The 20,759-nt window shown below is 43.2% G+C and overlaps 1 protein-coding gene across 1 annotated transcript in view; it reads left to right on the plus strand.

Annotated features, from left to right (window-relative positions):
* The window catches only part of TTC12 (tetratricopeptide repeat domain 12), a 138,512-nt gene that overhangs the window by 59,698 nt on the left and 58,055 nt on the right, over nucleotides 1-20,759 (plus strand). The window contains exons 8-14 of the mRNA XM_075327905.1: nucleotides 1,604-1,675; nucleotides 3,491-3,551; nucleotides 8,322-8,510; nucleotides 11,557-11,626; nucleotides 14,756-14,844; nucleotides 14,942-15,110; nucleotides 20,660-20,752. Of these exons, the coding sequence (XP_075184020.1) occupies nucleotides 1,604-1,675; nucleotides 3,491-3,551; nucleotides 8,322-8,510; nucleotides 11,557-11,626; nucleotides 14,756-14,844; nucleotides 14,942-15,110; nucleotides 20,660-20,752 (743 nt within the window). The remainder of the gene's footprint in view (nucleotides 1-1,603; nucleotides 1,676-3,490; nucleotides 3,552-8,321; nucleotides 8,511-11,556; nucleotides 11,627-14,755; nucleotides 14,845-14,941; nucleotides 15,111-20,659; nucleotides 20,753-20,759) is intronic.

Here is a 20,759-nt window from a genome sequence, read left to right on the forward strand (position 1 = left end):
CATCTTTGTCGTCTTCCGGTGCTCAGCAACTTAGTCATCTTCTTCCATTCAGCCACTGAGGTTGTTTTCACTGGGTCACCTTTGGCATCGTCCAGTGCTCAGCAACTTAGTCGTCTTCTGGTCATCTACAATTCAGCCACTAAGATCATCTTTAAAGGGCCACCTTTGGCATCTTCCAGTGCTCAACAACTTAGTCAACTTTTGGTCATCTTCAATTGAGCCACCAAGGTTGTCTTCACTGGGCCATCTTTGTCATCCTCTGGTGCTCAGCAACTTAGTTGTCTTCTTCCATTCAGCCACTAAGGTTGTTTTCACTGGGCCACTTTGGCATCGTCCAGTGCTCAGCAACTTAGTCATCTTCTGGTCGTCTTCAGTTCAGCCACTGAGATCATCTTTAAAAGACCACCTTTGGCATTTTCTAGTGCTCAACAACTTAGTCATCTTCCCGTCATCATCTTCAGTTCAGCCATCAAGGTTGTCTTCATTGGGAAATCTTTGGCATCTTCTGGTGCTCAGAAACTTAGTCATCTTCTTGCATTCAGCCACTGAGGTTGTTTTCACTGGACCACCTTTAGCATCGTCCAGTGCTCAGCAACTTTGACGTCTTCTAGTCGTCTTCAGCTCAGCCACTGAGATTGTCTTTACTGGGCCACCTTTGGCACCTTCCAGTGTTCAGAAACTTAGTCGTCTTCCCATATTCTTCTACAGTTCAGCCACCAAGGTCGTCTTCATTGGACATTTTTTGAAGTCTTCTGGTTCTCAGCAACTTAGTCGTTTTCCAGTAGTCTTCTTCAGTTTAGCCATTGAGATCGCCATCCCTAGCCATCATTGGTGTCTTCCAGTGCTCAGCAACTTAGTCGTCTTACAGAAGCCAGTATCTCCTGTGCTGACTCCAAAGATGGTCCAGTGACTAAGTCGAACAACACAGGAAAAGGCCAAGTGAAGATTATTATCTTGATTTTTGTAACTCTTTCTTGACCATTTTCTATCCAGCAAAATTGCCTCCAGCTGTCATTTTGCTGGTTTCATGCTAGTCAATTTTTGTAAAATTGGAGGCAAATTTGATTTGCCTGGAAACAATTTGCTCATCTCTAGAAACAATTGATATAAGAGCCCAGTGGCAAATGATTGGCTCCAGAATTCAGCTCAAAATAGAGTTGTTCTCTGCTGGATGTTTGGTCCCACTTGTGTGTAAGAGCCTGGGCACACTGTTGGATCTTCTGATAAGCTAGTGAATCTAGATAATATGGATATACTACAGAATATATATCAACTACAGTAATTAAGCTCTTTTATATAGTATTAAATCTTTGAACTCAAGATAAGCTTCCATAGACAGTTTTGGTGCAAGGCAATCTGCTTGATAGGTCCAAATGAAATTGACATTTGTTGCGGGGACTTCTGAGTTGCATCCATGGAGTGGCTTCTGGCCAGTGGAATGAGTTGAGAGAGGGGGTTTCAGTGAGTTAGGGACAACATCAGAAGTGTATTTAAAGGAATAGTCCGGTTCAGTAATCTTTACTTGTTTACACTATTTATTGCCTTATATTGTGTAGTTCACAGCTTGTGCATAGAACCTATCTGACATACTACTTTCTTTTAGTGTGATGATAAGTGTGCGAAGGCTTATGTGCATATGGGAAAAGCTCATCTGGCTCTGAAACACTATGAGGAGGTAAGCCCTACATACCGTAACATGGACACAGCTGATTTAGAGGAAAAATAAAATAAAATCTTAGTTATTATAGAAACGTTATAGTTTTAGTCAATAAAAGATGCATTTTTTTTTACATACGTTGCACATGTTTTCATGATTTTAAGGATCTGAGCTTTCTTCAAGGGTTCAGAAATATCAGGGAGTCCAGTAGTTAGAATCCCCACTGACCAGCTGTTATCTGTTTTGTTGGTGGCTGGATATGAACAATGTATGGAGTCAGAACCACGCGGCTATGCACATTGTTTAGTGGCCTTTCTTAGTAGTGCACATTATCTCCAGTTTATGTGATTTTTTTTGTCCTGAAGATGGAGAAAAGTATCTCTGAAACACATTGACTATGAAAATGACAATCCGATTATTACTCTACATGTAATTTCTTTACAGCAGCATGGCATTAACCTTTTCTACCACCGTCTACAGTTTATGTGAATGTGAGATAAACAGTAGTAACTGGGACTGGCCATTATACTCGTACAGTGCACTAAACAATGCAAAATATAAATCTAGACCTGTCATCAAAAAAAATATTTAACTGTAACACAGTCCAGAAGGGAGTGCCAAAGTGTGAAACTAAAGAATAATGAGTGTTAACAGGTCATCCTCGTATTGACCATTTATTGCAAATCTATAGATAGATGTCGAACCTTCATTTATCTCGAGAATGGAGAGATAGCCACAAATGGTGATTCTCCCAATTCACTTGATTAGGATTTGCAGTTCCAAATATTTTCGGGACTTCAATAAAAATCAATGGAGAGAACTGCACATGCACAGCCAAACCTCCACTGATGCCAACGCGATGGAGCCTCATTCTTGAAATATATTATCATGACTATGGAATAATGGGGAACTAGGGCTGTCCCTCAAGCTAGTAGGCCATATGCTATCTCTAACCTTAGAGATACTCCACATGGTGGAGATGCCCGAGTCTCCTCTTTGGTCATGCTCCGAACCAGTCCTGATCTGATTCCCCCTCTCTCCAGGGAGGGACGGGACAGGAGTGTGATGAAACCGACAGATAGGGGAAAAGCCAAAACTCTATCACACAACACATGCATAAACATTAAGACAATAAGAGATTCATGAGGAAAAATAAGAGCAGGAAGGAAGCTATAAAACAGGGGTAAACTCCACAACCGCACCAATCAATAAGCAGAACTTTCACCAGAGAATCTGGGACACCACATTTCACAGACCTACAAAGAAAAACTATAGCTGGCATATGTGGAAGGATTCAACCAGCATAAATAGGAGGAGATCAGATGTCATAACCCTCACTACAACATATGATCAAAGGAGCAAGCAACCAACTCTTGCTAGCCTGCCTATGAATCAGCACACAACAGGTTGACATCCTGTGCCTCCATACACATTCAATGAAAGTTGTCACATCCCTCTGATTTCTTTGGAATGAATCGATCATCTGATGTGTATAGAGGCCTTAAGATATAAGACATCGGGGAAGAGAAGCATCAGTTCGTTAACATATGTATTAGGTCCTCTTGACTCATTTTAAGAAGCATCCGACAGTTTAACTTTGTGTTTTCAAAGGGGAGAGAAAGCTGCCTCAAATAGTTCTGGCAGTGGCTTTTCTATTAAAAAAAAATAAAGGTTTTGCCAAGCCAATTGGGAAAGATTGCTAATGGCCAAGTTCACACTTGTCCGTCAACTATCATATGTGTATGGCCATTTTTAAAATTCAACTATAAAAGCCATGCAAATATTTAGTGGCAATTATAGGTAATGCAGTTCACTGTGAATTATTTTCCATAGGCAAGACAATGTTATAAGAAGATTACAGATATAGACGATACCAAGGAGAAGCTTGCGAAAGGTAAGTCAGCTTGCCATATTCCAAATAATGATATATTGCACAAGCTCTTATAATGTCGCACCCAATATTGAATAAAGTTCTAGGAGGCTTCGTAGTGTCATACACATCTTTGCAGGGCATTTGCAGTCTCCAAGCTCTTTGGATTCAATGCTGTGTGGTTCAGTCCAAATCAATTTTTTTTGTCTGAATCAGATGAAACAACCCCAAAATTAATTTTAGGGAAATTTTCTCATCTCTACCAAGAAGATCTTGTGTCCTGATAGTGGGACTGGGGTTGTAACAAGAGTCTAATGCAGGTGTCACACGGGACGATCTATTGTGCGATTGCACGAGCGATCGTACCCGCCCCCTTAGTTTGTGCGTCACGGGCAATTAGTTGCCCGTGTCGTACAAAGTCGTTAACCCCCATCACACGCACTTACCTCCCGGGCGACGTCGCTGTGGGCGGCGAACATCCTCTTCCTGAAGGGGGAGGGACGTTCGGCGTGACAGCGACGTCACACGGCAGCCAGCCAATAGAAGCGGAGGGGCGGAGATGAGCGAGACATAAACATCCCGCCCACCTCCTTCCTTCCGCATTGCCGGCAGGACGCAGGTAAGCTGTGTTCCTCGTTCCCGGGGTGTCACACAGAGCGACGTGTGCTGCCACGGGAACGATGAACAACCGGACGGTCGATTTTTGTTGAAACTGAGGGACATGTCATCGATGAACGAGAAAGTGAGTATTTCTGCTCATTCACCGTCGCACGGAGCTGTCACATGCTACGATATATCAGACGATGCCGGATGTGCGTCACTACCGACGTGACCCCGACGACATATCGCCCGATATATCGTACCGTGTGACGCTCGCATTAGCCTACCTGGATCTCCTTACAGAAAGTACTAAGATAATTTTTGTAGTAAGTCATGTCTTGTGACTTGAACAATTTTTTTTTTATATTATCTAAAAAAAAATTTTGGGGTGAGGGATGGGGGAAATTATTTACAGATTAGATATTTGTAGTAGTAAGTCCTTTTTAAGTTGTATGTATTTTAAAGAAATAGATTGGCTAAATACATAACCATAGATAGGATGTACCAACGATTGCATGTGTATGAGAGTCTGAGGACTGTTTAACGTTGGTAGATTGTCACGGGGTGAAACAAGGTATGTAATAATGGTACAGGTGACCCTAGGCTGGCCCTCAGACTAGAGTCCCTGTGCTGTCCCTTTTCTCGGAGGTAGGCTTGATGGTAGCCAGGTCTGAGCCCCCAGCATGACTAACTCCTGTCTGAGCCCTGATCTTATTCCCTCTCTCCCACACCCTCGGGATGGGCTGGAAAACACCAAGACAAAACCCCACAGAACAACATGGACAAGGGAGAATGGAAACATGTACACACAGCACTCAAAACACAAAGGAGAGACAATATGTGTGAAACAACAAAAAAAGGGGTAAATAACACACAACAGGGGAACACTCACACCACTCAGACGCGCAACACGGATCACCATAAACAGGAAACTCACCAAGACCAGATCGTTGGAGCTATCATCGGCGCATACAGGAAGAAAGCTGTGCTTTAAATAAGGAGGAGACAGCTGCACGAGGCAATTAGCAACCTGAGCTATTCAGTCCTGCTCACCAGTCTGCAGGAATTAACTCCTGCAGAGCTGAAGACCAGTGAACCTGAACCAACCGACGCCCGGCTCTGGCTGAACACTCCAAAAGCCTCAGGTTGCTTGTCAGACTCTGTGGTGTGAACAGAGCCCAACAATACAGTGCCCGCAGTGTGTGCAAAGCCGAATATCGCATGACATAGCTGTTCATAAACTGAGTGATTGAGCATGTTAAATTTCAGCAACCCCAATTCCTTATTCCAAGGGGAGATAACCAACTGCCTATAGAGTTGGGCAGCAGGTGATTGCTGAACATGTTCGCACAGCTAAGTCAAGAGTGCATGAACATGGTGTATTATGAATGTGACTATTTTCCAGATTTTTAAGCAATTATTGTAAGACGACTGTAAGTGCATTCAGTGCAGACATCTGTAATTTCTGTAAAGACCAGGTCCCTGTTTCTGGATGAATAATCTAGCTGTATTTATAGCTGGCTGTATATAAATATCCCTCTCTTTCCCATTTAACACGTAATGAACAGAGAAAACTGAAGACCTTAATTTAGTCTGACGTTGTGTTTCTTTTTAAGATAAGCCTGAGAGGTTTCTCCTCCTAGCGCATAAAGATCTCGCCCTCGGGCCATTACATCCTGTCCACCCCTCAGTGATCGTCACTATACACTTGGAGATTAGATATCTAGATTAAGTCAAGATGGGTTGAAACTGGATACAATCCTTGGTTTTCCAATGTATTTGCTGTAGCCATCTTGATGTTATTAGTGTTCCTTTATACCTATTTTTACTAATAAATGTATTTGGCAGTGTTCTTTTATACTTTTTTTTCCCCCAACATATGTATATATATATATATATATATATATACTGTATACATAGTGGGGAAAATAAGTATTTGATCGGCTGCCGATTTTGCAAGTGTTCCCACCTACAAAGAATGGAGAGGTCTGTAATTTTTATCATAGGTAACTTCAACTGTGACAGGCAGAAAAAAACCCCCATAAAATCCCATTGTGTGATTTATAAATGATTAATTAGAATTTTTTGCATGAAATAAGTATTTGGTACAATAGGAAAGCAGAACTTAATATTTGGTAGAAAGTAACCTTTGTTTGCAATTACTCAGGTCAGACGTTTCCAGTAGTTCTTGACAGGTTTGCACACACTGCAGCAGGAATTGTGGCCCACTCCTCCATACAGATGTTTTCCAGATCTTTCAGGTCTCTCCTCCATACAGATCTTCTCCAGATCTTTCAGGTCTCTCCTCCATACAGATCTTCTCCAGATCTTTCAGGTCTCTCCTCCATACAGATCTTTCAGGTCACTCCTCCATACAGATCTTCTCCAGATGTTTCAGGTCACTCCTCCATACAGATCTTCTCCATATGTTTCAGGTTACTCCTCCATACAGATCTTCTCCATATGTTTCAGGTTACTCCTCCATACAGATTGTCTCCATATCTTTCAGGTCACTCCTCCATATAGATCTTCTCTATATCTTTCAGGTCACTCCTCCATATAGATTTTCTCTATATCTTTCAGGTCACTCCTCCATACAGGTGTTCTCCAGATCTTTCAGGTCACTCCTCCATACAGATCTTCTCCAGATCTTTCAGGTCACTCCTCCATACAGATCTTCTCCAGATCTTTCAGGTTTCAGGGCTGTCCTTGGGCAATATTGAGTTTCAGCTCCTCCAAAGATTTTCTGTTGGGTACAGATGTGAAAACTGGCTAGGCCACTTTAGGAACTTGAAATGGTAATTACAGAGCCACTCCTTAGTTGCCCTGGCTGTGTGTTTTGGGTCAATGTCATGCTGGAAGACCCAGCCACGACCACCTTTAATGCTTTTACTGAGGGAAGGAGGTTGTTGGCCAAAATATTGTGATACATGACCCCATCCATCCTCCCTAGAATACGGTGCAGTCATCCTGTCCCCTTTGCAGAAAAGCACCCTCAAAGTATGATGTTTGTACCCCCATGCTTCACGGCTGGGACAGTGTTCTTGTGGTTGTACTCATCCTTCTTCTTCCTCCAAAAACGGCGAGTGAAATTGATACCAATAATTCCTATTTTGGACTCATCTGATGACAAACTTTTCACATGCCTCCTCTGGATCATCCAGATGGTCATTGGAGAACTTCAAATGGGAATAGACATGTGCTAGGGTGGGGGGACCCTGCGTGCCCTGCAGAATTTTAATCCATGACAGCGTAGTGTGTTACCAAGGGTAATCTTTGAGATTGTGGTCGCAGTTCTCTTCAGGTTATTGAGCAGGTCTTCCCATGTAGCTCTGGGCTGATTCCTGATCTTTCTCAGAATTATAATTACCCCACAAGTTGAGCTCTTACATGGCACCCCAGACCGAGTAAGATTGACACAGTCATCTTGTATTTCTTCTCTTTTCTAATAATTGCACCAACAGTTGTTGCCTTCTCACCAAGCTGCTTGCCTATTGTCCTTTAGCCCATCCCAGCCTTGCTCAGGTCTACAATTTTGTCCCTGATGTCCTTAGACAGCTCTTTAGTCTTGGCCATGATGGACATGTTCGAGTGTGTTGAGTGTGTGGACAGGTGTCTTTATACAGGTAATGATTTCAAACAGGTGCAGTTAATACAGGTAATAGTGCAGAGAAGGAGAAAAAACAATAGGTCTGTGAGAGCAGATTTCTTACTGGTTGGTTGGTGATCAAATATTTTTTAAGGTAATAAAATGCAATTTAATATTTAAAAATCATAGAATGTGATTTTTTAGATTTTTTTTTAGTCTGTCTGTCACGGTTCTTTGCAGATGGGAAAACTTGCAAAATCTGCAGTGTATCAGTATATAAGAAAGTCTGTATCTACATACCATGGGCCACTTGTAACATTTAGGCAGTCTTGTTACATGGAAGAATGGTGTTTAGTCCCGCTCGTACTCCAAGGCCTGGGAGTAGCTTCTAGTTTTGCAGCTACTATAACTCCACCCCTGAGGAGCAAACTGGATGCCAAGTATTCACAAAAAGCCAACATGACAGCTCATTGTGTTATTGACTTTGAAACCACTGTGCTTAAAAATGATTGATATCTTTAATAACAGAGATATTACTAGTGTTTGTAAGTCTAGATGTGTTACTTATGTCAAATATGTTATGTCTGTTTTCTCTTATCTCTCAGGCTACCTGAATCAAGTGGACTTGCAGGAGAAGAAAGACACTCAGGAGCAGAAAGCCTTGGAGGATCTACAAGCTGGGGCAGAAGACGCAGTATCTATTGCACAGCTGCTTACAAAACTCTCCAAAGCAGAACAGAATCCTCTCTATTACTCTGGAGGGATACAGCTTCTTGTTCAAGCTATAAAGGATTGTGAGTTTCCTCTACAATGTTTTTCCCTATGGTTTGAGTAGTCTTATCACAGGGCATCCTTAACCATGAGGCTTACAGAGGATCTGTTGGCGCTTTATGTTGCGTCATTTTTGTGTAAGTGTGGCACCCCTGAGGCTCTGGTCGCCACAGGGTACTGCACCTCAGTTAAGGTGCGGTATCCATCTCAGGTAGGGGGGGAGGGTTAATCATCGATATTTCCACCTTTTACCTTACATACAGTCAGGTGCTTCCCACTGGGGAGCTGTCTTGGGGCAGACGTACGGGGGGGGGTGGCCATTAAGAGACATGGGACTTTCCAGTTGCTAGAGCAAACGCCAGGGGTCGGGTACTATTGGGGGTGGAGGTAGGTGCAACGCACTTACACAGGTAGACGAGTCGGGACTATAGTTCTGACGACAAGACACCTCTAGAACTCTTTGATCTACACAGGGCCCGGGGCTTAGAGCTGGAGCTCAGCCAGGGGTCCTACCTTCCAAGGGGATCACCCTAAGGAAAGGACACTCTCTCTCTTTCTCCTCAAACACTGGTGGCGGACCCTCACTTGCTTGGGATTGACCAGAGTCCACGACGGCAGAGATCGGCACCTGGGTGCAGCTTTAAATCAGTGAGTAAAAGAACCTGGAACCGCAGTTGCCGACTCAGACAATGATTAGCGATGCCCTCACCCCGCGCTCCGGCACTTCTTAGGGACTGCCAACCCCTGTCATCCATCCGGGGCCTGCTCCACCTTTGGGCCTGGCTACCATAACACCTGCCCCGGTGAGGAATTCTGCAGTGGCGGCTACTCCCTGGCCGCATACCACAGGTGGCATCACGACAAACTTTCTCAATCACCCCGCTTTCCCCTCCATTTACTGTCTGCCTCGGGGCAACGGAACTGGGCAAGGTCACCCGTGACATCCCGTGACCCGACCCTCAACGGCCTGGCAACAAGTAGGTTAACCACCTGCCCCGTGGGGCGCTACATAAGCGCTTTCCTGCCGCCAACTGCGAAACAGCTGCAACAAGGGACTGATGCTGGAGAGTGCACAACTTTTGGAAATACAAATATATTAGTCATTTCTATGCTGACAATCATAGAACCTAGCTATGACGTAGATAGGTTTTGTAGGTTTGTTCTTAACGTGAATTTGTAAGTTGGAACAGGGTCGGGAAAAAAACCCAAACCAATCTAAACTCCATCATTACTGACTTCTCCAGCCGCCCCGCTGCTCGCCTTCTGTTCCTCTTTTATTTTCTCTATTGCGTGCCATATCTCCAGCCTCCTCACTATAGGCAAGGATTTCCAGCAGGGGTTACTATGGGCTGTAAAAAGTATGCCGCAAACTTATGATGTGCATTGACCTCCGAGGCTCGGATATTGCCTGAAGTCCTGGCCCATAGTGAAGAAGAAAAAATTTGGTGTACGAAGGTAGAAAAATGAGAAACGGATAGCAAACAGCGGGGCAGCCGGAGACTTGAGCGATTAGATGAGTATTCTTTTCTTTAACATCTTACTTTCATAACTAAAAGTAGTAGGTAAGGCAAATGTTCAAGAGTCGGGAACTGCCTGTCTATTTAGGTTGGGAACAGATGTTTCAGATATTGTTTTTTCCTACTGGATAATCATTTTAAAGAGGACCAACTACTAGGATTTTCCTATATAAACTGAAACAAGTGCTATACTGGTGCTATCATGCTGATTCTATACATACCTTTAGTGGTGAGATCGGATGTATAGTTTCTGAAATACAGGCAAGTAAAATCTGTGAAATGCACTGTTATTTGATTGATAGGTGCTGCAGAATATCTAATAGGTTGGTTGGGGTTTTCTACTTATTCCCACCCCTGTCTCCTGCCTGTCCTTCCTCCCTCTTTCCTACCCCTGTAATAATAGAGACAGGGAAAGGAAGGACAGGCAGCAGACAGGGGTGGGAATAACTTGCAAAACCCGACCCACTTATTAGATATTCTGTAGCTGCTATCAATCAAATAACAGTGCATTTCACAAACTTTACTTTCCTATATTTCAGAAACTATACATCCGATCTCACAACTAAAATTATGTATAGAATCAGAATGATAGCACCAGTATAGTTCTGGCTTTAGTTTATATAGGAAAATCCTGGTGGTTGGTCCTCTTTAAGGGCTAAGGAAACTTTTGATGTAGAAAACCTAAAATTGTCACATGCTCATACTTACCTTTATTTACCAAAATTGCAGTGAGATTTTGGCCACAATCTTTATTCTTTTTCAGAACCCCTGTTATGCAGTTTTCACCCTGGTTCAAGTTAGAGTCAAAGACTTTTTCTCTTTTGGGAGTGACTCTCCTAGTAATAAAGGCTGGATGTGATGCATTAACTCATGTATTAACACTACTTTTACCTTGCATGTACTTCTTTTCCATGAGATTTTTGGCTGCAATCTTCATTCCTTCATTCATTTTCAGACCCCTCAATATACAGTTTGCAACCTGATTCAAGTTAGAGTCAAAGGCTTTTTTTTTTTTTTTTGGGAGGGGGGGAGCGGCTCTTCCAGTAATAAAGGCTGGATGTGAGCTTTGTGTGTATCAGTGTGCTAGTGTCTTCATTAGCTCATGTATTAGCACAGTATCTTCTCTGAATGTACTTTTTTCTCTATGAGCATTTCTCCTGATCCTGTATTGTCTGCCATTTCTGAGACTGTAGACACTTTCTCTCTTCTCCACTCTTGAGATCTCTGCACAACCGGTTCCCTACTGCTACCTCTAACACTGAGAGAAGAGAGGAGGAAAATAGAGCCATCTGAATGCAGCAGGACTTCTGATGGATTTGTAACATTTTTGCAATAGCGCAGAGCTAGATAATACAATAATAAATATAATAAACTTTTCATGAAGACAAATTAAAAACTTGCAAATAAATAAGTTAAAAATTCTGTGCTAAGGTTTACATAGCCTTGACTCTTATGGTAAAAACTAATATTATGCCATGGTAATAATCTCTGTGATTACTTTGTGCTGTGATTGTACGGTCTAATGTATTTTTTCTGGCTGTGTTAATACTAGGTACAGCACAGACTTTATTTAGAACAAATAATGGATTCAATATTATAGGAGCCAACTGTATAATAGAAAGGTAAGAAATACAGAGTTACTCCTTAATGGTCTTTTGTTTTGTAATTTGCAGCCAGGAGTAAAGTTGCCATGCCTATCTGTGATACTACTTTTGTTTCTATGCTCTGTTATAGAACCCCCCCCCAAAAAAAAACAAAACGGAAAACTCTGCAGTGCCGTTTCCACCACATGATAGCCACCAACAGTCACCAATATTGACCCTACTGGCCAAAACAGGGACTGTTGGGTTTTAGTCATGGTATCCTCCATTTAATCTGAAATTGTAGTGTAGTATGCTGCTAATAAAGCCTGGAGTGTAGATGTGAATCTAGGCTTATTACCAAGGTATAAGGCATATCCAGTGTTATTTGGACCATTGAATTTCAGACTCGTCTTCAATCATAAAGTAGGAGTAGTAAGTGATATTTGTGAAAGTGTGAAAATATATACAATGTGATGGGGTTGCATGAATGGAATGGATTGCAATGGATGCAGCTAATCACAGGAATAATAGGGCTATATATGCAGTCTGGTGTCTTCCAGAAGTGATGTAGTTAATCACAGGAATAGCAAAGATATATATATATATGCAGTCTGATGTCTTCCAGAAGGGATGCAGTTAATCACAGGAATAACAAAGATGTATATGCATTCTGGTGTCTGGTATGTTCCAGAAGGATGCAGTTAATCACGGGAATAGCAAAAACGTATATGCAGTCTGGTGTGTTCCAGAAGGGATGCAGTTAATCACAGGAATAACAAAGTGGTATAGGCAGTCTGGAGTGTTCTAGAAGGGATGTAGTTAATCACAAGAATAACAGAGAAGTATTTGCCGTCTGATGTCTTCCAGAAGGGATGCAGTTAATCACAGGAATAATAAAGATGTATATGTAGTCTGGTGTCTTGCAGAAGGGATGCAGTTAATCACAGGAATAAAAAATATATTTATGCAGTCTGGTGTCTTGCAGAAGGGATGTAGCTAATCACAAGAATAACAAAGATGTATATGCAGTCTGATATCTTATAGAAGGGTTGCAGTTAATCACCAGACTAACAAAGATGTATACAGTGCCTACAAGTAGTATTCAACCCCCTGCAGATTTAGCAGGTTTACACATTCGGAATTAACTTGGCATTGTGCCATTTGGACTGTAGATCAGCCTGGAAGTGTGAAATGCAGCAAAAAAGAATGTTATTTTTTTTTTTTTAAATTGTGAAAAGTTTATTCAGAGGGCCATTTATTATTCAACTCCTCAAACCACAAGAATTCTGTTTGGTTCCCCTAAAGTATTAAGACGTTTTTCAGGCACAAAGAACAATGAGCTTCACATGTTTGGATTAATTATCTCTTTTTCCAGAATTTTCTGACTAATTAAGACCAAACTTGTGAACAGCACTCATACTTGGTCAACATGGGAAAGATAAAGGAGCATTCCAAGGCCATCAGAGACAAGATCGTGGAGGGTCACAAGGCTGGCAAGGGGTACAAAACCCTTTCCAAGGAGTTGGGCCTACCTGTCTCCACTGTTGGGAGCATCATCCGGAAGTGGAAGGCTTATGGAACTACTATTAGCCTTCCACGGCCTGGACAGCCTTTGAAATTTTCCAGGCTTGTCCGAAGAGTCAAGGCTAACCCAAGGACAACAAGGAAGGAGCTCCGGGAAGATCTCATGACAGTGGGGACATTGGTTTCAGTCAATACCATAAGTAATGTACTCCACCGCAATGGTCTCCGTTCCAGACGAGCCCGTAAGGTACCTTTACTTTCAAAGCGTCATGTCAAGGCTCGTCTACAGTTTGCTCATGATCACTTGGAGGACTCTGAGACAGACTGGTTCAAGGTTCTCTGGTCTGATGAGACCAAGATCGAGATCTTTGGTGCCAACCACACACGTGACGTTTAGAGACTGGATGGCACTGCATACGACCCCAAGAATACCATCCCTAGAGTCAAGCATGGTGGTGGCAGCATCATGCTGTGGGGCTGTTTCTCAGCCAAGGGGCCTGGCCATCTGGTCCGCATCCATGGGAAGATGGATAGCACGGCCTACCTGGAGATTTTGGCCAAGAACCTCCGCTCTTCCATCAAGGATCTTAAGATGGGTTGTCATTTCATCTTCCAACAAGACAACGACCCAAAGCACACAGCCAAGAAAACCAAGGCCTGGTTCAAGAGGGAAAAAATCAAGGTGTTGCAGTGGCCTAGTCAGTCTCCTGACCTTAACCCAATTGAAAACTTGTGGAAGGAGCTCAAGATTAAAGTCCACATGAGACACCCAAAGAACCTAGATAACTTGGAGAAGATCTGCATGGAGGAGTGGGCCAAGATAACTCCAGAGACCTGTGCCGGCCTGATCAGGTCTTATAAAAGACGATTATTAGCTGTAATTGCAAACAAGGGTTATTCCACAAAATATTAAACCTAGGGGTTGAATAATAATTGACCCACACTTTTATTTTGAAAATGTATTAAAATTTAACTGAGCAACATAACTTGTTGGTTTGTAAGATTTATGCATCTGTTAATAAATCCTGCTCTTGTTTGAAGTTTGCAGGCTCTAACTTATTTGCATCTTATCAAACCTGCTAAATCTGCAGGGGGTTGAAGACTACTTGTAGGCACTGTATGTAGTCTGATATATTCTAGTAGGGTTGTGTTAAACAAAGGAACAGTTTTGTAATATGTGTGAACAAAACTTGTATAAGCTGAGATGAGCTGGTCATCAGATACCTTATTGAAACAGAATTGTAGGTGTGAATAGACATGAGTGTGTAATTTGTAGTTGGTAAGCAGTTAGGATTTACAGGAACGTCAATAGCCACCCCAGGTGAAGCAGAGACTCGTTGAAGGTAAAGGCAACCCATGTAAAAGCACATTTGTGATAATTCCTAAATACTCAAGCAGCAAACAGCTGCATGAGCCGGCCATAAAAGGCCTTGGTTGAAGATGTTGGAGGTGTTTTCCACAGAAGGAAGCAATGCCAAGCATTTGAGCCAAGTCAGGTGGGTAACTGCGGATAGGCTAAGATCTACAGTATGCCGAGATATTGAACTTTCATACTTTCAGTTATAGCTGAGGCAGTTGGAATATTGTGGACATTAAAGCCATTTAAAGCCAGGAACATTCTTCATAATTATGTTTTGATTTCAGGAGTTTGTTCTCTACACAAATGGATGAAACAGAAGCTGATTTATGTCTCTCTGTCCTGTCATTATGGGACATAGTCTGTCGTGAAAATGGTGAGTGACATTACCAACTTGGTCTGTTTTTTGGATTCTCATTGTATTTTTATTAGCAGTTGGAAGTTTTTCTGAATTACTGTTATTTTTTTTTTAGAAGAGAACCAGCGTTTATTGATCATCCGCCCTAATGTGAACAATCAGATCTTCGCGATGTTGACCTCACCGATCGCTGAGATACAGAAAAAGACTTTGACCCTACTTAATGTGTATTCCTCAACAGAAGAAGGAAGAATCTTGCTCTTGAAACATCTAAGGCCCTCTAGGTATGTTCACAATTTTTTTTATTGTATTAGTAAAATAAAATGACTATAGAGAAGGACAGGCGTCATCTTTCTGGACTCTATGGCAAACACAGCTCTACTATATTAGGCAGGCTTCACATCAGCCATATTCTGCCGCAATGCCGGATCCATCACAAATGCGTTTCCCTTCAATGCATTTCCTATTGACTCGCGGCAAGTTCCGGTCACATGTGGTTGTGTATGACGCACGCAACCGCATGTGACCGGAACTTGCTGCGAGTCCATAGGAAATGCATTGAAGTGAAACGCATATGTGCCGGATCCGGCATTGCGGCAGAATACCGCTGATGTGAAGCCCACCTTACTGAGTCAAACTTTCCACCACCAGCAGCTCTGCAACGGACTCTGACTCTGTGACAATCCCACTTCATTGGAGCCTTTGATTCCCGTTTGCTTCTTCAGTTGTAATGAAGAATATTATAAAACCTGTTTAAACACTTAAAAGGAGTTTTCTACCTTTATGGACTTTTGCTTTATATTTAAATACATGTGTTTGGGGCTAAAAATAATTTCTGACATTGAGTGTTTATTAAAAATTTATGTTAAAGGGGACCTGTCACCAGATTTTGGCTTTCTAAACTAAAGGGTGCTTTACACGCTGCGACATCGCTAGCGATTGCTAGCGATGTCTCGAGTGATAGCACCCGCCCCCATCGTTGGTGCAATATGTGGTGATCACTGCCGTAGTGAACATTATCGCTACAGCAGCATCACACGCACATACCTGTTCAGCGACATCGCTGTTGCTGCCGAACAATCCCTCCTTCAAGGGGGCGGTTCGTTCGGCGTCACAGCGACATCACAAAATGGCCGCCCAATAGCAGAGGAGGGGCGGAGATGAGCGGCCGGCACATGCCACCCACCTCCTTCCTTCCTCATTGCCGGTGGATGGAGGTAAAGAGATGTTCGTCGCTCCTGCGGTGTCACACATAGCGATGTGTGATGCCGCAGGAACGAGGAACAACCAGCGGCATGCACCCTTTAAACTAGCACCTTAAAGAGCACCAATCACCAGGATTTTCATATATAACCTAAAGCCAGTGCTATACTGGCACTATCAGGCTGATTCTATACATACCTGTAGTGGTCAGCTCGGATGTATAGGTTTTGAAATCCAAGAAAGTAAAGAAAGTAAAGTTTATAAAATCATTAGCTTCTTGAGTGACAGCAGCTGAGGATCAGATAATATCTGGGGGGGTATTCAGAGTTATCCCCTCCCGCTCTTAGAATTAGAATAAGTATTATACAATTGATTTACATTTTCACTTGCAGGACCTGTGTGAGGTCATACCCATGTGACCAGAAGGGGCGGGACCTCAGCCAACAGAAAAATGTTGCTTCCTGGTATCAGCTTTGTTGGCTGAGGCCCAGCCCCTTCTTGTCACATGGGTATGACCTCAGCACAGGTCCTGCAAGTGAAAATGTAAATCAATTGTATAATAGTTATGCTAATTCTAACAGGGGGAGGAAATAACTATGAATACTCCCTCAGCTATTATCTGATGCTCAGCTGCTGTCACTCAAGAAGCTAATGATTTTATAAACTTTACTTTTTTGGACTTCAAAACCTAAACAACCTAGCTGACCACTAAGGGTATGTATAGAATCAGCCTGATAGTGACAGTATAGCACTGGCTTTAGGTAATATAGGAAAATCGTGGTTCCCTTTAAGCAGTGCCTGTGCTGCATTCTATAGAGGTGCATGTTACCCCCTGAGCCCCCTGTAGACCCTAAAAATATCTTTAAAAAATCTTCTGCCCTGTATGTAAATTATCCGGTCTGGTCCGATGGGCATCCTAATCTACGCCTCCTGTCCCTCCTTTTGCCCTCCTCCTGTGCTGATTGATGTGGATGACACCTTAGATGCAATCCACATAGGTGGGCAAAATCTCCCGACTCGTTTAGTCGCACTTCACTCTGCCCTATTGTGGGTAGAGGCAAAAACATAAGTGCGCCTGTGCGAACCGGCGAGTTCTTTGTGCAGGCGTGAGATTTTGCCCTGCGACGTGGATGACGACACCCGCTTCATCCACATCGCCTGGCAAAATCTCGCTCCTGCTCAGAGAACTTTCTGCTTCACGCAGACGCACATATGTTTTTGGCTTTGCCCTCAACAGGACAAAGCGAAATGTGACCAAGTGAGCCGGGAATATGGAGATTTTGCCCGCCTACGTGGCTGGTGTCTGACACATCATCCACGTCAATTAGCACAAGAGGAGGGCGAAAGGAGTAACAGGAGGCGCAGATTAGGACGCCAATCGGACCAGTCAATTTACATACAGGGTGGGAGGTTTTATAAAGGTATTTTTGGGGTTTTCAGGGGGTCAGAATGCAGCACAGGTGCTGCTTAAGGTGCAAGCTTTAGTTTAGAAGGCCAAAATCTGCTGACAGGTTCCCTTTAAAAAAAACATCTCCAAAAAATGTAGATTTTTTATAGGAAAAAGTAATTTTCTGATTTCTGTGCTGTGAGAGCAAAACGTTAGATTTGTATCTTATACATTTTGTTTTTTCGGAGAGGTGTGGACCGCCAGCATTATGCCGACCTCACCTGTGCATGTAAATAACCCGGTGCCCATACTACGTCTCGGAGATGCACCCTGCCGAGATACTGTATAATATTCTCTTCCTAGGGCTGCGATTTATATATTTTATAACAAAGGAAAATAGGAATAAGATCAAACCACGATGACTTTTTATTCATGATTTCAACTATAGCAGTTCTAAAATTGATAAAGAACAGTTCCTGCTGGGTCTGAACAAGGAACAGCGTGTATGGTTATTGTCAAACGCTATAAAACTGACACAAAAGAGAATACACAATACTGAGAATCATACCTGAAAAATCCGAACCCTGCTGCCTGCAGAAAGAAACAATCCCCACGTATGATCAGCCACCTGTGTATAGAAATGCTGGAAGACGTCACGGCTGTATTAACACTTTCAACAAACAATATTGCATCCTTGGTCTTTGCACCCATAGCGTTGCACCAAATTTCTGATTTTTGGGGCAGCTTGTGTTCACTTTCTTTATACCTATTGTTTTGCAAATTATCACACCCGGTTATATACGTGAATTATTGCCTCCGTCCAAACCGACATCTATTATCCAGCAACCACTTACAGCTCACTGCATACTTATTTTTATCCCCCCTCCTTTAACTCCACTACTGAGATTCGGCTTCAGTGAGAACATTTCAGTACATGGCAACATGTTTTTCTGCTTACAAGAGCCTGCTTGAAAGAATTTAGCATCAATATACTCTTTGTTCTCATAATCCTTTCCAGGTTGTGTGCAACAATGACAATTAGTACACATGGTCAAAAAGGTTTTCCACTACTAATATGATGCCCTTTTGTTTGTCCTAACTATTCCTAACTAACTCATTCCTTATATAATTCTGCTACGTACCCTGCTCTTGTAAGCTGATCTCGCTGCAATGTGTATATACCTTTATTGATGTTTCAGCTTTGATCCTTCTGGTCTGGAGACCGGAATTGGACAAACTGGGCAGTGCACATCACTGATGTCGTGGGATTGCCTCTCTGTAAGTGAGAGCAGACTGGGCACACATGCCCAGATCACAATTCACTCTTCTCTTAGCCTGTTTTACAGTGTGGTGCTTTCATGTGCTGCGCTGTGCCGACCATTAGGTAGTGTATCACATCGCAGTGCTTGTCACATCAAACTACCCCACTGTGAAACAGTCTGAGAGGAGAGTGAAGTGTGATCTGAGCATGTGCGCCCAGACAGGTGTCACTCACAGAGAGGCCGCCCCGACAACACCAGTGATGTATGATCAGTACTTGTAACTATTGATGAGTGGGCACTACCATGCTCGAGTACTCAGTACCCGTAACTAGTGATGAGCGAGCACTACCATGCTCAGGTGCTCAGTACTCGTAACTAGTGATGAGCGGGCACTACCATACTCAGGTGCTCAGTACTCGTAACTAGTGATGAGCGAGCACTACCATGCTCAGGTGCTCAGTACTCGTAACTAGTGATGAGCGAGCACTACCATACTCAGGTGCTCAGTACTGGTAACTAGTGATGAGCGAGCACTACCATGCTCGGGTGCTCTGTACTCGTAACTAGTGATGAGCGAGCACTACCATGCTCAGGTGCTCTGTACTCGTAACTAGTGATGAGCGGGCACTACCATGCTCAGGTGTTCGTAACTAGTGATGATAGAAGTCAATAGACAACTCAAGCATTTTTGCAAAAGATCTTCTGGAAAAATGCTTCTCGATTGACTTCCATTATACTTGGTACACGAGTGGCGCCCGTCCAAGTGTCCGACTGCTCATACGAGTACCGAGCATGGGAGTGCTCGCTGATCACTAATAAACTTTTTTTTTTGTCACCAGCTATGGATCATGTATTTTATCATTTCCGTACCAAACCATGTATACTGCTTTTTGGCCGTCTGGTAATTGTCCATCGGCCTCCACTATGACCATGTTGGGCCATCACATAACATTACTGCCCTCCACAGAGAAACATTCATTTTTCACTCTGCTTTGAGAACCTTAAAGGGTGCTTTACACGCTGCGACATCGCTAACGATATATATCGTCGGGGTCACGGTGTTTGTGACGCACATCCAGCGTCGTTAGCGACATCGCATCATGTGACAGCTCGGAGCGATGATAAACGATCGCAAAAACGTCAAAAATCGTTGCTCGTTGACACGTCGCTCCAAATCATAATGTCGTTGGTGTTTCACTCCGCAGGGTGTTCGTCGTTCCTGCGGCACCACACATCGCTGTGTGTGACACCGCAGGAACGACGAACATCATCCTACCTGCGTCCATCGTAAAGGAGGTGGGCGGCATGTTCCGGCCGCTCATCTCCTTCCCTCCTCTTCTATTGAGCGGCCGTTTTGTGACGCCGCTGTGACGCCGAACGCATCCCCCCCTTGAAGGAGGGATTGTTTGGCGGTCACAGCGACATCGCTGAACAGGTATGTGCGTGTGACGCTGCCGTAGCAATTATGTTCGCTACGGCAGCGATCACCACATGTCACACGAACGACGGGGGCGGGGGCTATCGCTCGCGACATCGCTAGCGATGTCACAGCGTGTAAAGCACCCTTAACACATCCCCCAAAATTGCAATGTAAAGGCGAGCAAAATATCATCTGCATCTCAAAATTGCATCAATAAAGAGGACTGATCCCCTAACATATACACTCCTACACTCCCACGCGCTTGCAAGCTCTTTGTTCGAAAGTTTGCAAGCGCTGCTCTGACGTTCGGTGGATCCAGGCTCCTGTGGACACCCCTTTAAAACTTAAAACAGCAAAATCCTTGGACGTTGTAGGTGTTAAGTTATACTTTTTTGCATTGGGATATCTTACTGCAGCATCTGTGCATTGTCTATAGGCCGGGATTTGTTATTCATTGGAATGATGTGAAATATACAGATAAGTTTCGGGTTCGGATGCTGATTTGCATTAATGTATTAAAAAATATGTTATTTTCAAGGTGACATTTTTTACATTTTATAGGCTTTTTGAAAGTCTCATCAAATGTGTACCATTTAAGGATGGAGGAGCGAGAGCGGCAATGGATATATTATGCAGCCTGACACAGGAGGAAAGGTAAGGA

This window comes from Anomaloglossus baeobatrachus, chromosome 11 (assembly GCF_048569485.1).
Source record: "Anomaloglossus baeobatrachus isolate aAnoBae1 chromosome 11, aAnoBae1.hap1, whole genome shotgun sequence".
Taxonomy (NCBI): domain Eukaryota; kingdom Metazoa; phylum Chordata; class Amphibia; order Anura; family Aromobatidae; genus Anomaloglossus; species Anomaloglossus baeobatrachus.